Source organism: Aotus nancymaae, unplaced genomic scaffold, assembly GCF_030222135.1.
Source record: "Aotus nancymaae isolate 86718 unplaced genomic scaffold, 86718_ANA_hifiasm-v0.15.2.pri h1tg000069l, whole genome shotgun sequence".
Classification (NCBI taxonomy): domain Eukaryota; kingdom Metazoa; phylum Chordata; class Mammalia; order Primates; family Aotidae; genus Aotus; species Aotus nancymaae.
The window spans coordinates 2,520,483-2,536,908 of NW_026988484.1; the positions used below are offsets into that span (position 1 = coordinate 2,520,483).

Genomic DNA, 16,426 nt, shown 5'->3' on the forward strand with positions numbered 1-16,426 from the left:
AACGGTGTACTGCATCAGCGGGTGGAAGGCGAGAGTTTAAAATAACAGGGAGACGGTGTACTGCATCAGCGGGTGGAAGACGAGAGGAGTGTAAAATAACGGTGTACTGCATCAGTGGGTGGAAGACAAGAGTGTAAAATAACAGGGAGATGGTGTACCGCATGAGCGGGTGGAAGGCGCGAGTGTAAATTAACAGGGAGACGGTGTACTGCGTCAGCGGGTTGAAGGCAGCTGCCTTTTGGGTTGAGCATAGTCTGAAAGCAGTGAAACCACTGAATCCCCCGAAAGCTGGTAACCGCACAGCTCAAAGGTCAGAGCCATCAGGACTTTGCCTGGAAGATTCTGGCATTGTTGGCAAACATCTCCCTTCCCCTAACAGGTTGGCTCCTGTACACTGAGCCCCAGTGGGAGATCAGAAGGCAGGTTCAGCAGAAATACACAGGACTCTATTCATGTATTGATAACCATTTTATTTTTCCTTTTTTAGAGACAAGCTCTCATTCTGTTGCTCAGGCTGGAGTACAGTGGTGCAAACGTAGCTAGCTCATGGCAGTCTTTAAGTCCTGGGATCCAGTGATCCTCCTGCCTCAGTCTCCCAAATAGTTGGGAACAGGCATGCTACCATCATGCCCAGCACCACTTTATGAGATCTAATCTTGGCCACTCACACAGAGGATTGCGCTCTGATGACATGTCTACCCTAACTTTATTTGCTTAGAAGCCCCATGTGACTCAGCTGGCCTTTAATTCTGATCCCACACGAGTCTTCCATATTGGAGACATTATACTCAGGAAGGCAAGCCTGAGCAGGGTAGGGATCCCCCAGACACCTCACTGTGCTGCTGAGTACTTGAGAAGCCCTGCTGTAATCTCTGCTGACTGTCAAACTGTTGTGGCTTCTGCTCATGATGTAGTTATCATTGTCCATCCCCTCAGGGGCTTCCGAGAGAGGTGGCAGCTGCAGTGGCTTCTGATCTGTCATATAGTATGGATGGACACCACAGGCCAAAGAGCCTCATGTCAGAGGATTTCTGGTCTTTTCTCCCCTAGTCTTCAGGAGGACCCAGGGAAATGTACAAAGCCAACTTACAGTTTTGGTGAACTGAGTTTGTATTGAAATATTTTTGGAAATGATTTTCACCGTTTATGAAATCAGATGCCACATAAAAATCCAAATATTTGGCTCTTGTTGCAAAACCAGGAAGACACCACCATATTGTTTCCCCACCCCTTAAGAGGGGCAGACCTGCTTGGTGGCCGCCATAAGTGGCGTTATGAAGGCCCTGGCCATGTGACTCTCTAGAAACCCTGGCTACTCACATAGGCCACTCTACCATGATTTCTGTCTTCTCTGTCTTGAGGTTCCTACCTGTGCAGTGATGGCCATGAGATGAACAGCCCAGAGAGTCCACAGGAATCCACAAAACAGTTATGAGTGACAGGTAGGTCTGCGTGTCCTGAGAAGTTGTGTATACCCTTAGGTCACTTGGCCATAGTCACTGGAAGTTTCTAATGTGCCTTTAGAACAGACATGTCCCTTCTTGTTTACAGTCTTCTCCACACCTAGAGTTTTGTACCAATGAGAATTTCCACATAGCCCTGGCAGATGTGAACCAGTTATACCTGCCTACTGAGTTCTGTATTTCATGAGTCATGAGCCAGGGGCAGGTCCTGGGACACATAGCTGGTAAAGTAGGACATGCACTGGGAACAGAGGACCAAACTTTTGCTGTGGAGGTTCTCAAAGAAACCACCCCATTTTTCAGAGCTAGCTCTGTCTGGCCCCACAGGTGACTCCTGGTGTCCAGACTACAAGATTCAGTCCACAGAGCCTGTCAGTCTTTCACAGGAGGCCTTAGGGCAACAAGGCAAATTCAACCAAATCTGGACTGAGAGCTCTTCCTGCCCAATCAGACACTCACTTAGTACCCCCCGCAAAAAGTCTTTAAACTCACCTCACCACCTCTGAGGCAAGTGGCTAACCATCAAGGCGTTGATTATCTCAGAGACAGGCAGATCCAGGTCTGGGTCACTGAGACTAAACAAATCATTCCCAAGTGTCACATGTACAAGCAAAAACAAGTCCGTGAAGAGAAACCTTTCTGTATTAATTAGTTACTTGTTCCTCTCAGGCAGCAGTAATACAGTGCTGCCTGATTCTGAGAGCTGTGGCTGTCCCACATTTGTTTCCCATCACTCTGTTGTGAATTCTCTGAAGGGGGTGTCTATAGCTGGAGGCTTTCCCATTTTCACTGCACGTGTAATGCCTTTTTCCCATAGGAACTTCATGTTGCTCTCTCATATAGGAGAGGTGACTGAAGACCCTCCTGTATTCCTTCACGGCACGTGTAAGGCCTTTTTCCCATAGGAACTTCATGTTGCTCTCTCATATAGGAGAGGTGACTGAAGACCCTCCTGTATTCCTTCACGGCACGTGTAATGCCTTTTTCCCATAGGAACTTTATGTTGCTTTCTCATATAGGAGAGGTGACTGAAGACCCTCCTGTATTCCTTCACGGCACGTGTAAGGCCTTTTTCCCATAGGAACTTCATGTTGCTCTCTCATATAGGAGAGGTGACTGAAGACCCTCCTGTATTCCTTCACTGCACGTGTAAGGCCTTTTTCCCATAGGAACTTCATGTTGCTCTCTCATATAGGAGAGGTGACTGAAGACCCTCCTGTATTCCTTCACTGCACGTGTAAGGCCTTTTTCCCATAGGAACTTCATGTTGCTTTCTCATATAGGAGAGGTGACTGAAGACCCTCCTGTATTCCTTCACTGCACGTGTAAGGCCTTTTTCCCATAGGAACTTTATATTGCTCTCTCATATAGGAGAGGTGACTGAAGACCCTCCTGTATTCCTTCACGGCACGTGTAAGGCCTTTTTCCCATAGGAACTTCATGTTGCTCTCTCATATAGGAGAGGTGACTGAAGACCCTCCTGTATTCCTTCACGGCACGTGTAAGGCCTTTTTCCCATAGGAACTTCATGTTGCTCTCTCATATAGGAGAGGTGACTGAAGACCCTCCTGTATTCCTTCACTGCACGTGTAAGACCTTTTTCCCATAGGAACTTTATATTGCTCTCTCATATAGGAGAGGTGACTGAAGACCCTCCTGTATTCCTTCACGGCACGTGTAAGGCCTTTTTCCCATAGGAACTTCATGTTGCTTTCTCATATAGGAGAGGTGACTGAAGACCCTCCTGTATTCCTTCACTGCACGTGTAAGGCCTTTTTCCCATAGGAACTTCATGTTGCTCTCTCATATAGGAGAGGTGACTGAAGACCCTCCTGTATTCCTTCACGGCACGTGTAATGCCTTTTTCCCATAGGAACTTTATGTTGCTTTCTCATATAGGAGAGGTGACTGAAGACCCTCCTGTATTCCTTCACGGCACGTGTAAGGCCTTTTTCCCATAGGAACTTCATGTTGCTCTCTCATATAGGAGAGGTGACTGAAGACCCTCCTGTATTCCTTCACGGCACGTGTAAGACCTTTTTCCCATAGGAACTTCATGTTGCTCTCTCATATAGGAGAGGTGACTGAAGACCCTCCTGTATTCCTTCACTGCACGTGTAAGGCCTTTTTCCCATAGGAACTTCATGTTGCTTTCTCATATAGGAGAGGTGACTGAAGACCCTCCTGTATTCCTTCACTGCACGTGTAAGGCCTTTTTCCCATAGGAACTTTATATTGCTCTCTCATATAGGAGAGGTGACTGAAGACCCTCCTGTATTCCTTCACGGCACGTGTAAGGCCTTTTTCCCATAGGAACTTCATGTTGCTCTCTCATATAGGAGAGGTGACTGAAGACCCTCCTGTATTCCTTCACGGCACGTGTAAGGCCTTTTTCCCATAGGAACTTCATGTTGCTCTCTCATATAGGAGAGGTGACTGAAGACCCTCCTGTATTCCTTCACTGCACGTGTAAGACCTTTTTCCCATAGGAACTTTATATTGCTCTCTCATATAGGAGAGGTGACTGAAGACCCTCCTGTATTCCTTCACGGCACGTGTAAGGCCTTTTTCCCATAGGAACTTCATGTTGCTCTCTCATATAGGAGAGGTGACTGAAGACCCTCCTGGATTCCTTCACTGCACGTGTAATGCCTTTTTCCCATAGGAACTTCATGTTGCTTTCTCATATAGGAGAGGTGACTGAAGACCCTCCTGTATTCCTTCACGGCACGTGTAAGGCCTTTTTCCCATAGGAACTTCATGTTGCTTTCTCACATAGGAGAGGTGACTGAAGACCCTCCTGTATTCCTTCACTGCACGTGTAAGGCCTTTTTCCCATAGGAACTTCATGTTGCTTTCTCATATAGGAGAGGTGACTGAAGACCCTCCTGTATTCCTTCACGGCACATGTAAGGCCTTTTTCCCATAGGAACTTCATGTTGCTTTCTCATATAGGAGAGGTGACTGAAGACCCTCCTGTATTCCTTCACTGCACGTGTAAGGCCTTTTTCCCATAGGAACTTTATATTGCTCTCTCATATAGGAGAGGTGACTGAAGACCCTCCTGTATTCCTTCACTGCACGTGTAAGGCCTTTTTCCCATAGGAACTTCATGTTGCTCTCTCATATAGGAGAGGTGACTGAAGACCCTCCTGTATTCCTTCACGGCACGTGTAAGGCCTTTTTCCCATAGGAACTTCATGTTGCTTTCTCATATAGGAGAGGTGACTGAAGACCCTCCTGTATTCCTTCACGGCACGTGTAATGCCTTTTTCCCATAGGAACTTCATGTTGCTTTCTCATATAGGAGAGGTGACTGAAGACCCTCCTGTATTCCTTCACGGCACGTGTAATGCCTTTTTCCCATAGGAACTTCATGTTGCTCTCTCATATAGGAGAGGTGACTGAAGACCCTCCTGTATTCCTTCACTGCACGTGTAAGGCCTTTTTCCCATAGGAATTTCATGTTGCTCTCTCATATAGGAGAGGTGACTGAAGACCCTCCTGTATTCCTTCACGGCACGTGTAAGGCCTTTTTCCCATAGGAACTTTATATTGCTTTCTGTTTTGGTACAAGACAAATACCAAAGAGACCAACCTTGGTTTTGTTTTAACAGGCAGGTTCGTGGGGAGGAAAAACACCAGCCGAGAGTATATAGAAAAAGAGATTTATTTACAATATATATATATATATTTACATTACCATCTGCATCAACACCGGCAAAGAAATCAGCACGGGTAATCGCAAAGTCAATCTGGAGGCCTCACAGCAACACCGGCAAATAAATCAGAAAGGAATCAGCACGGGCATACACCGGAAAGAAATCAGCACGAGTATACACCGGCAAAGATCAGCACGGGCGTCCGGCAACAAAGATCAGCACGGGTGTCCGGCAAAGAAATCAGAAAGGAATCAGCACGGGTATACACCGGAAAGAAATCAGCACGGGTATACACCGGCAAAGATCAGCACAGGCGTCCGGCAACAAAGATCAGCACGGGTGTCCGGCAAAGAAATCAGCACGGGTAACTGCAAGGCCAAGCCTTCTGTCGACTCTTAGTAATAAGCCCTTTTCCGTAACGTAACACTAGACTGTTCTCTCTCTCTCTTCATAACGCTAAACTGTCTTCTTTATACTGTATTAACACTGGACTATCTTTATACTGTACTAAAAAAAAAATTCATTTCTTTTATACTGTGCTAAAGAAAGAAGTTTATTTACAGTTTAAGATATGCTGACTCCATCTTCATTACGCAACTGCGTCCTTGAATTGCTTATTAAAAAGTGGACCACGGGAACTGGCCAGGTTCCCAGATCCGGGTTCAAGGTGAGTTGAGCTCACTCTGTGCACCGAATGCTCTCAACTTATACAAGGAAATGAAGATTATGTGGAGTCTGTATAAGACTTCATAAACAATCTAGTTAACCCTTACACTTTCTCACATAGGAGAGGTGACTGAAGACCCTCCTGTATTCCTTCACTGCACGTGTAAGGCCTTTTTCCCATAGGAACTTTATATTGCTCTCTCATATAGGAGAGGTGACTGAAGACCCTCCTGTATTCCTTGCATGCAGGGGTTTTGTCTCATGTGAATTTTTTGGTTATAGATAAGGATTGATTTCTTCTTGAGTGTCTTTCTTCATACCAAGTGTTTCAAGAGTCTCTCTTCAGTGTGGGCTCTTAGGTGGTTGAAGAGGGCTAAAGTCTTCATGAGGGCCTTCCCATAGCCAATGCTCTTGAAGGGCTTCTCTCTCTCATGGCCTGCCCAGTGTTAACTGATGTTGGAGCTGTGTGGCAACATCTTCCTACTCAGCTCTTCATGGCTTCCCTGTGCCTTGGGTGCTCTGGTGATGGAGAAAGGAAGGTGTTTCCACATTCTCTTTTGAGCTCATTATTCTGGTACTCCAGTGCTGGAAAGGGGGTAGTTACCCTGGAAAGTCTTCACAAGTGCCTGGCCCTAGAGTCCTCTCACTTATGAATTCTGCCGTGCATGAACAATGCTCTTTACAAATGAGACTGTGAGTCGCGTCACATCTTAAAAGGTGGTCTCCACCATTAATGTTGTTGGTGAAGGTTTGATCCACTCCTGTGTGGGGTTTCTATCTGGAGTATCCTTCCTAACATTCAGCCAGGAGTACAATCTTTGGCAGGCTAAGGGTGCCATGGTCAGGGTGAGGAATGACCAGTCATGGAGTACTGGCCCTGTGACATACCCCACTGCTGAGCCTGTTAAGTGACATTCACATGGGCAGGGAGAACAGAGAGGAATCTAGGACAGATTGGCAGCAGCATTGGCTACTGAAACTGTTGTTCAATGATGTGAGCCCAGGCCACTCTTTGCTTTTTTTTTTTGAGACAGAGTTTCGCTCTTGTTACCCAGGCTGGAGTGCAATGGCGCGATCTCAGCTTACTGCAACCTGTGCCTCCTGGGTTCAGGCAATTCTCCTGCCTCAGCCTCCCGAGTAGCTGGGATTACAGGCACGCGCCACTATGCCCAGCTAATTTTTTGTATTTTTAGTAGAGACGGGGTTTCACCATGTTGACCAGGATGGTCTCGATCTCTTGACCTCGTGATCCACCCATCTCGGCCTCCCAAAGTGCTGGGATTACAGGTGTGAGCCACCGCGCCCGGCCTGCTTTGTTTTTTTTTTTTGAGACGGAGTCTCACACTGTCTCCCAGGCTGTAGTGCAGTGGCACGATCTCGGCTCACTGCAGTCTCTGCCTCCTGGGTTCAAGCAATTCTCCTGCCTCAGCCTCCCGAGTAGCTGGGACTACAGGTGTGCACCACCACACCCAGCTAATTTTGTTTTTTGTATTTTTAGTAGAGATGGGGTTTCACCATGTTGGCCAGGATGGTCTCGATCTCCTGACCTCATGATCTGCCCACCTCAGCCTCCCAAAGTGCTGGGATTACAGGCTTGAGCCACTGCACCTAGCCCTCTTTTCTGTTTTAGAGATAGGGCCTTGCTATGTTGCCCAGGTGGACTCAAACTCCTGCGTTCAAGAGATCCTCCTGCCTCAGCCTCTCAAGTGGCTGGGACTATAGGTGTGCACCACTCCACCTGGCCAGACCTCTCTTTATGGGGACTCCTATTCACATCCCAGCTAATGCTCTCATGAGTACTTCCTTGTATGAGGGAGGTCAGGGAAACAGCAACAGCTCACATGTAGATTATGCTGAAATTACATGGTAAATAAGCTTTGAAAAATAGGTGCCAAGCACCATATTCTACAAGGTTCTGGATCTCAAGCTTTTTCTAAAATACCAGATCTGTCAACTGTGTTAAATACTCCCCTCTGCCTTTGCCCACTCTGTTGGCCAGCAAGACTGTGAAGCCATGAAGTGTTTTTTTTTTTTTTTTTGAGACGGAGTTTCGCTCTTGTTACCCAGGCTGGAGTGCAATGGCGCGATCTCAGCTCACCGCAACCTCCGCCTCCTGGGTTCAGGCAATTCTCCTGCCTCAGCCTCCTGACTAGCTGGGATTACAGGCACGCACCACTATGCCCAGCTAATTTTTTGTATTTTTAGTAGAGACGGGCTTTCACCATGTTGACCAGGATGGTCTCGATCTCTTGACCTCGTGATCCACCCACCTTGGCCTCCCAAAGTGCTGGGATTACAGGCTTGAGCCACTGCACCAGGCCCCGAAGTGTGTGTTATTGACCAGAAACCCTGGCCAGAGTATAAAAACCACTTTCCTGGACTATAGGCTGTTGCTTTTTTCAGTCCTCAGTTCCCACCTGGGGAGTGATGAGTGCCAAGATACAGTGCAAGAGAAGTGAAGTGAATGCACACAAAATTGCATTTATCTGTTTTAACTGTGGCAAAAACTTTAACATGGCAAATATGAAGGTCTGCAGCTCTGGAGTTGTTCTGCACACCCTCACCCTGCAGTCACAGTTGATGGGGAACTATGGCTACTCCTTTGTCCAGGATAGCATGTGCCCCAGTTTACCACAGTCTCCCCAAATCCTTATTTATTACCTCACATCCAGTGTTTCTCTATGAACATGGGAGTACTCCCTGGGCGCCCCTCTAGGTTTTTTTTTTTCCTTCCATTTTTAATTTTTTTTTCCCTCTAGGTTTTGCCTTGGTGACCCTGTGACTATTTTAGTGTTGTAGACTAATTTATTTTTCCTCAGGGTAAGCTCTGGGTCCTAAGGTAATTCTGAAACATAGGCCACTATGTTCAGTCCAGAGCCTTTGAGTCTTTCCCAGTCCTTCACATAGTAATGTGAAGTAGGCTACAACAGGACAGAGCAACTGCCTGTTCTTCTACTGTGCCCTTAGGCAGATTTCGTGCCCCCACTCTATCCATTCAGTTTCTCAACCTACTCCAACAGAATCCCTAAGACTAAAAGGTGACCTCATCAATAAGGTCTTTATTATCACACAGTATAATGCAGACAAGGTAGGTTATTCCGGTGGAGGGTGATTTGTGGTCTCAATGGACACATCTTAGGGGTTAAACACAGACTTGATTTCTTCCTGAGCTCAAATTAGATTTCCCTCAAGGCCCCTTGATCACCATGGGTTCAGTTCACTGCCTAACCCTCTCAGAGGCAATGGGAATTAAACCATTCCAATGAGCTGAGGATGGTCCTGAATCCCTACAGGACAGGGTAAGGGAGGCTCAGTGAACTGTTTTCTCTATTCATGAGGACAGGATTGCTGCAAATTTTTGGATCCAGGAGAGATGGAAAGTGGCTATGGCTTCTGCCTTATGCTCCATGGGCCCTGCAGAGTTTTCTGGGCTGGTGAAAACAGAGTAGCTTCTAAATGCTTTTCCACATTAGGAGTACATGTAGGTAAATTCTAATATGGGGATCCTACTGCATGAAGTCTGACTTGGCTGAAGATTTTCTCACAAAGACCACTCCCATAAGGCTCCACTCAGGTATGAATCTTTCTATGCTGAGCAAGGTTACAAAGATGGCTGAAGACCTTCCCACACTGGCTACACTCATAAATCCTTTCTCTGGTATGAGCTTTCTGGTGCCGAACAAGTGTAGATCTTTCACTAAAGGCTTTTCCACACTGAATGCACTCATAGGGCCTTTCTTTTGTGTGAACTCTCTGATGACGAACCAGGTGGGAGTTACTGCTGAAGGCTCTTCCACATTCACTGCATTCATAAGGCCTTTCTCCAGTGTGAACTCTCCAGTGACAAATAAGACTAGATTTTCGGCTAAAGAATTTGCCACATTCACTGCACTTATAAGGCTTTTCTCCAGTGTGAACTTTCTGATGCTTAATGAGAATGGAGTTTTGGCTAAAGAATTTCCCACATTCATTGCACTCATAAGGCTTTTCTTTTGTGTGAACTCTCCAGTGTTCAATGAGACTGGAACTGTGAGTGAAGGCTTTCCCACACTCACTACATTCATAAGGCCTTTCTCCAGTGTGAATTCTCCAGTGCTGAATCAGGCTGGAGCTGCGGCTGAAGGATTTCCTACATTCGCTGCACTCATAAGGCCTTTGCCCAGTATGTACTTTCTGGTGCTGGATGAGGGTGGAGCTATTGCCGAAGGCTTTACCGCATTCGCTGCATTCAAAAGGCCGTTCTCCAGTGTGAACTTTCTGATGTCGAAGGAGATGGGAGCTTTGGCTGAAGTCTCTTCCACATTCACTGCATTCAAAAGGCCGTTCTCCAGTGTGAACTTTCTGGTGCTGAGCAAGGTTGGAGTTATTATTAAAAGCTCTTCCACATTCACTGCATTCATATGGTCTTTCTCCAGTGTGAACTCTCCAGTGCTGAATGAGAGCAGAGCTTCGGCTGAAGGATTTACCACATTGATTGCACTCATAAGGCCTTACCTGGGTGTGAACTTTCTGGTGCCGAAGGAAATTGGAGCTTTGGCTGAAGGCTCTTCCACATTTCAGGCACTCAAAAGGCCTTTCTCCGGTGTGAACTTTCTCATGTCGAATGAGGTGTGATCTGTTATTGAAGGCTTTCCCACATTCACTGCACTCATAATATCTTTCTCCTGGGTGAATTCTCTGATGATGAACAAATGTCAGTTTGTGGTTGAAGGTTTTTGCACATTCAGTGCACTCATATTTTACTTTTGTGTGAAATTTCTGGTGCTTCCTCAGCTTAGATGGGTGACTAAAGGCCTTTCCACACTCCTTGCACACATGAGATTTTTCCCCAGTGTGAAGTTTTTGATTACCAAGGGTTGATTTCTCCTCTAAGAAATTTCCACCCGTTGGGCATCTAAATGTTATCTCTTCAGAGTGAGTTCTCAAATGGTTGAGGAGAGTGGAGCTTTTCAGGAAGGCTTTTCCACAGTCGCTGCACTTGAAGAGTTTCTGTGTGGTACAGACTTCTGGAATCTGCCTAAGATTGGAATATGGCTTCCTCCCGCTGTCAACAGCTTGAAGCTGGAGGAGGTCATGCCTGTCCAGGATGGCCTTCCCACCTTCCCTGCAAGTCAAGGCGTTCTCTGACAGGTGGACTTCAGAGCTCTTCATAAGTGCATCCCTGTCCTTACACCATCTGAAGGGCTTCCCTCTACTATACTTCTGCTGCTGGTGAAGGTCTGCACTCAACCAAAACTGTCTCCCACATGCTCCACATGAGTAGGGTTTCTCCTCAGAGTATGTTCCCTGATGCTCAGCCAGGTGCAAAATGTCTTTCAAGAATGGCCCACACATGTCACAGGGGTTAGGCTTCTGGGTGGAGGGATCTGCATTTGCAATCCTGACCTGTAACACCTCTTCTACAGAAGCATTCTTCTTGGGATGGGGCTCCTCACCCTCTACTCCATGCCAGCAACCTGAAAGTAGAGAAATGCCAGTTAACTAGGTATTCCACTTGGTGGTAATGGATGCCTTCATTAGAAATGTGTTACCCAGGAATTCACACCCAAGAAGAGGTCCCAGGGATTGTTGACAGGCCAACAGGACCATCATCAGGGTGAAGAAGGGCCCATTACTATGCAGGATAGGGACCAGCCAAGCAGTAGAATAAGGGAGACCTCACTAGGGTAAGGACACAGAAATGGGTCAAAGGACTTAAATAGACATTTCTCTAAAAGAAGATATATACATAAATGATCAATAAGCATTTGAAAAGAAGTTCAGCATCCTTAATCATTAGGAGTATGCAAACCAAAACCACAGTGAGATACAACTTCACACCCACTAGCATAGCTATAATAACAGCAACAAATGAAGATGAAGTAGAAAAACTGGAGCACTTATTCACTGCAGATAGGAATGTAAAATGGGGCAGCCAATTTGGGAAACAGTTTGGCAAGTCTGCTCCTACAGAGCTACACAAGAGAACTAAAAGCTTATCTACACAAAAATGTGTACAAAACCATTCATGGCAGTATGTTTTTAAAAACTGAGATGGGGTCTTGCTGTGTCGCCCAGATTGGTCTCAAACTTCTGAGCTCAAGTTATCCTCCTGCCTCAGCCTCCTGAGTAGCTGGATTATAGGCACCTCACTCAGCTTCTATAGCAGCATTTTTTCTGAAACCTAAAAAAATGGAAACAAGCCAAATTCTCATCAACTGATAAATGGATAAACAAACTGTAGTCTATCAATACACTGGAATATTTGGCTGTAAAAAAGAATGAAATATTGATACATGCTACGACATTGATGAACTTCAAAAACATGTTAAGAGAAAGCCAGTCACAGAAAAACACATGGTAAGAGTCAATTTCTATAAAATAGTTAGGAAAGGTAAGTCCATATAGTCAAGAAGCAGATTCATGGTTGCCTGGACCAGGGGGAAATAAGGGATAAGGGAAGATGGGGAGTGACAGCTAATGGGACTGCTAATGAGACGTAAAATTTCTCTTTAGGTGATGAAAACATGCTAAAATTACATTATAGCAATGATTATACCATGCAAAAACATATAAAAACCACTAAACTTATACTTTTTTTTTTTTTTTTTGGACTAACCTGTATACTTTAAAGGGTGAATAGTGTCTAGACACGGTGGCTCACGCCTGTAATCCCAACACTTTGGGAGGCTGAAGCAAGTGGATCATGCAGTCAGGAGTTTGAGACCAGCCTGGCCAATATGGTGAAACTCCGTCTCTACTAAAAATACAATTAGCTAGGCGTGGTGGTGGGCGCCTGTACTCCCAGGTACTCAGCAGGCTGAGGCAGGAAAATCACTTGAACCCAGGAGGCAGAGGTTGCAGTGAGCCAAGATCACACCACTGCACTCCAGCCTGGAGACACAGCAAGACTTTGTGTCAAAAAAAAAAAAGTGAATTGTATGGCTTATCTTAATAAAGCTGTTTTTAAAAAAATATCTCACTAGGGAAAGAAACAGAATCTGGGCATGGCCTCATACTAGGTAACCAAACCAGGGATTGGTGAAGTTCAGTGGGATCTGTTAGGTAGACTGGAGATGTCTGATCCCCAACCTTTGCCTCCACAAGGCTCCTGGGCAACAGCTACTAGGAAAGTTCATGAGGCTGCTCAGAAGAGAGACAGGGGAAGTACACACAGCAGAGTCTCAGCACCCCAGCACTTAAAACAGGAAACCTGGCCGGGCGCGGTGGCTCACGCCTGTAATCCTAGCACTTTGGGAGGCTGAGGCAGGTGGATCACGAGGTCAAGAGATTGAGACCATCCTGGTCAACATGGTGAAACCCCGTCTCTACTAAAAATACAAAAAATTAGCTCGGCATGGTGGCGCATGCCTGTAATCCCAGCTACTCAGGAGGCTGAGGCAGGAGAATTGCCTGAACCCAGGAGGCGGAGGTTGCGGTGAGCCGAGATCGCGCCATCGCACTCCAGCCTGGGTAACAAGAGCGAAACTCCGTCTCCAAAAAAAAAAAAAAAAAACAGGAAACCTGAGAAGGAAGCAGTACCCATGATCTGGCTTTGGCATGAACAGAACTTTCTATGGGGAAGAGACACAGGGCATAAGCTGGTCACCAACATGCTGGGGCAGGGCATTACCAAGTGAGGTAATGAGCTCAAAGTTTTCCACCATCACATTGTGGTACAGGTGCCTCTGGGCTGCATTAAGGAGCCCCCACTCCTCCTGGGAGAAATATACAGCCACATCTTCAAAGATTACCAGGCTCTTCAATGAGGGGACAGCTGAGCCACAGGGCCAACAGGTATGCTGAAAAAGAAACACAAATGATCAAATGGAAATATGTAGGCCCTTGCCATGTGACTCAGAATTCTGACACATCTACCACTGACATCTCTTTTTCTTATGATTCTCTCAGTCCGTCTACTACTCACCCACAGCTTATCTTCTTCCTCAGAGCCCCACTTAACATGCCCTGGACTTAATGGTGCCCCTCTCTCTCCTAGTAGTCCCACTGGTCACTGTATCCAGGACAACCCAACCTAGAGAAGCAATAGGCCGATGGGCAGATGGATGCTGCCTCCTCCCTCCTGCTGGCCAATTTTCCTTGTGTCTTCTGGCTCATACCTCCCAAACAAGAAAATCTGGGCTTTCCTTTCTCTTTATGCCTCTTGTACCAGGGCCATGGGCCCAATGGTTCACATTCCCTCACCTTTACATGTCACTCCTCAGACCAGACAATTCTTATGTTTCCATCCCCTCCCTGTCCACACTGTAGGCTTCTCCCTAGCATCTCACCATGTGCATAGAATTCCTGACAGACGCAACCAGGATCCAATCCTGGTCCAAGCCAGCTACAGAGCTCCAAATACTCCACTGCCAGAGGCAGCCATAGCCCTGAAGTCAATGCCTCCCCTCCTTGCCCTGTTCCTTCAACCATCAGCTGCCCAGAATCAAAAGCAGATCTCAAATATCTTTTCCCTCTTACATCGTTGCCGTTGTATGTTTTGTCTCCTTCCTAGTCATAGCTGTCTTTGCTATTCCTAACACTCAAATCCAAGACTCACTGGCCCCACCTTGGCTTGGGGACTCAGCTTAGGCTGACCCTTTCTGATCTTGCCACTCCACCAGCCTAACAAAAAACCCCAGAACCCCACTTAAGAGGAGATAACGTGCCCTTACCATAAAAAGGATGGCCACAAAAACGTACTGAGCTGTAGAGAGGTAAGTCAACCTAAACCAAAGCCCAGCTCTCATGCTTCTATTGCTATGCTTCATTTTTGTCCTAGACCTACTCTCTGCTCAGGCTTGGCCACTATCTTAAACCCAACCAACAATTGCATGCAGTGTCCACACACAAGCATCCGTCCGTTGGATGTTTCCAGCCTAAACCCGACATAATTTCATAATTGCACGTTTAGAGGTCCACTTGGCACCTCAGTTTGGCAGTCTCTGGGACATCTCAAATACAACATGGCCAAAATCCAACTCTTTGATCTTCTCCCTGCAATCTACTCCTCACACAAACTTCCACATCTGAAAGATCTAACGTCATTTTTTTTTTAAAGACAGAGTCTCGCTCTGTCACTCAGGCTGGAGTGCAGTGGCCTAATCTCAGCTCACTTCAACTTCCATCTCCCGGATTCAAACAATTCTTCTGCCTCAGCCTCCCAAGTTGCCGGGATTACAGGTGCATGCTACCATGCCCCAGCTAATTTTTTTGTATTTTTAGCAGAGATGGGGTTTCGCCATGTTGGCCAGGCTGGTCTTGAACTCTTGACCTCAAGTGATCTGCCTGCCTCAGCCTCCCAAAGTGCTGGGATTACAGGCATATACCACTGCGCCCAGCCTAAGGTCAATCTTAACATCTCACTTTCTTTCACTGTCCCACATCAGGTAATCTATGGCCCAGTTTGGGCAGATTCAGAAGCCAACCATTTGTCCTACCTCCACAAGTACCCTTCTGTCCAGCTACCCAAAGCACACATCTGGACCATGTCTATCAGCCCCTCACTGGCCTTCCTGCTCCACCCTCACCATCCCTCCAGTCTGCTCTCCACTAGGCATCTATAGGGAGTCTGTTAAGACTGGAGTCAGAGCACCTCCTTCCTCTGCTCCAAACCTTCCGTGGTTATCACCACCATCAGAATAGAGGCCCAGCTCCTCAGGCTGCCATTCCAGGCCTAAGTGTGGTTTATGTGCTCTGTTTCCACCAGACTAAATGCAGACCTGCAGTCCCTGGAATGCTTCCATGTCATCACCACTACGCAAGGCACACATGCTGGGTCCCTGTGCCTGGGACAGCCTTCCAGATTTCATTCCATAGGATTCCAGAAATGGGAATCCCTCGATATAACCCCCTGCCCTGGATTCAGGATGGCAAGGGTAAGTGACTGCCAGGGCAGGGCCCAAGACCCATGTGTGAGGACAGGACACAGCCAAGAGTCCCAGGACACCAACATCCCCTATATCTGGGCTTCAGGATCCTGAGTGCCGGAATCCCAGCGGTGAGGGCCCGGGGCACACTCCACTCACCCGCGCCGGGCCCATCAGCGACGCTGGCAACCCCATTGGAACCTGTGGGCTGGGCAGTGCCATAACAGGAGGTGCCAGGCTAGCTCAGCCGAACCCTCACACCTCCACTGGGTGGCGCGAACATTGGCTGACGGTCGCACTCGGGGCCTGTCTTCCTAGATAACAAAACGCGCGCAAGGAACAGGGAGCCGCCTCCGGGCACCGCAGAAACCAAAGTTGGGTAAGGAGACTCCAGAGACCCGTGGCGCTGGCTCCAGCTTTCGGGATCACCTTGGTTCAGAAAAGCAGACTCATTAGCCGGGGGTTAGGGTGTGTGCGCAGGCGCGGTGACGGTCCCCGCGCCCTCGTCCAGCTCCACAGTCCTGCTGCAGCCCAACCCACCAGCGGCAAACTTAGCACCACGATGGAGGCGCCGGAAGTCCCGCCCCTCAATACCTGCTCGGCCTCGCCCCTCGTCGGAGCCTTCATTGGCTCTGGGCACGCTGCCGACTATGACGTCACGCTGCGTCTATGTCGTTGCCAAGGTGATTGAAGGAAGGCGTTTCTTGCGTCGCCGCTTCTTGCGCCGCCGCTCACGCAACGCAAACTACATTATCCAGAAGGACCCGCGCCGAGCGTCAGGGCTGGA

The 16,426-nt window shown here is 47.4% G+C and overlaps 2 protein-coding genes across 7 annotated transcripts in view; one reads left to right on the forward strand and one right to left on the reverse strand.

The window, feature by feature from the left end:
- Window positions 1–5,693, forward strand: part of ZNF584 (zinc finger protein 584) — a 26,183-nt gene extending 20,490 nt beyond the window's left edge. For all 4 annotated transcript variants that reach the window (XR_010339078.1, XR_010339077.1, XR_010339079.1 and 1 more), the window contains 2 exons: window positions 1,362–1,442; window positions 5,081–5,693. The gene's annotated coding sequence lies outside the window, so the exon portion shown is untranslated. The remainder of the gene's footprint in view (window positions 1–1,361; window positions 1,443–5,080) is intronic.
- On the reverse strand, window positions 5,118–16,195 carry ZNF132 (zinc finger protein 132). Of its 3 annotated transcripts, XM_012473221.2 has the most exons (4): window positions 16,180–16,195; window positions 15,799–16,068; window positions 13,404–13,572; window positions 5,118–11,247 (listed from the first exon to the last, which is right to left on the reverse strand). In XM_012473221.2, the coding sequence occupies exons 2-4, from the start codon at window positions 15,859–15,861 to the stop codon at window positions 9,362–9,364; spliced, it is 2,118 nt and encodes a 705-aa protein (XP_012328644.1). In that variant the 5' UTR covers window positions 15,862–16,068; window positions 16,180–16,195; the 3' UTR covers window positions 5,118–9,361. The 3 variants fall into 3 exon arrangements, with proteins under 3 accessions (XP_012328644.1, XP_012328645.1, XP_064223492.1); XM_012473222.2 differs by lacking the exon at window positions 15,799–16,068 and having other exon boundaries at window positions 16,069–16,188; XM_064367422.1 differs by having other exon boundaries at window positions 15,799–16,188.
- Between the last annotated feature and the right edge of the window lie 231 nt (window positions 16,196–16,426).

What these genes read in the sequence shown, in the direction of transcription:
- ZNF132 (XM_012473221.2), bottom strand. Translation starts at nt 15,861, where the DNA reads ATGGCACTGCCCAGCCCACAGGTTCCAATGGGGTTGCCAGCGTCGCTG. An exon ending in CGCTGATGGGCCCGGCGCGG is followed by an intron (nt 13,573 to 15,798) that starts GTGAGTGGAGTG and finishes TTTCTTTTTCAG; the next exon opens with CATACCTGTTGGCCCTGTGG. An exon ending in TGAGCTCATTACCTCACTTG is followed by an intron (nt 11,248 to 13,403) that starts GTAATGCCCTGC and finishes CTCTACTTTCAG; the next exon opens with GTTGCTGGCATGGAGTAGAG.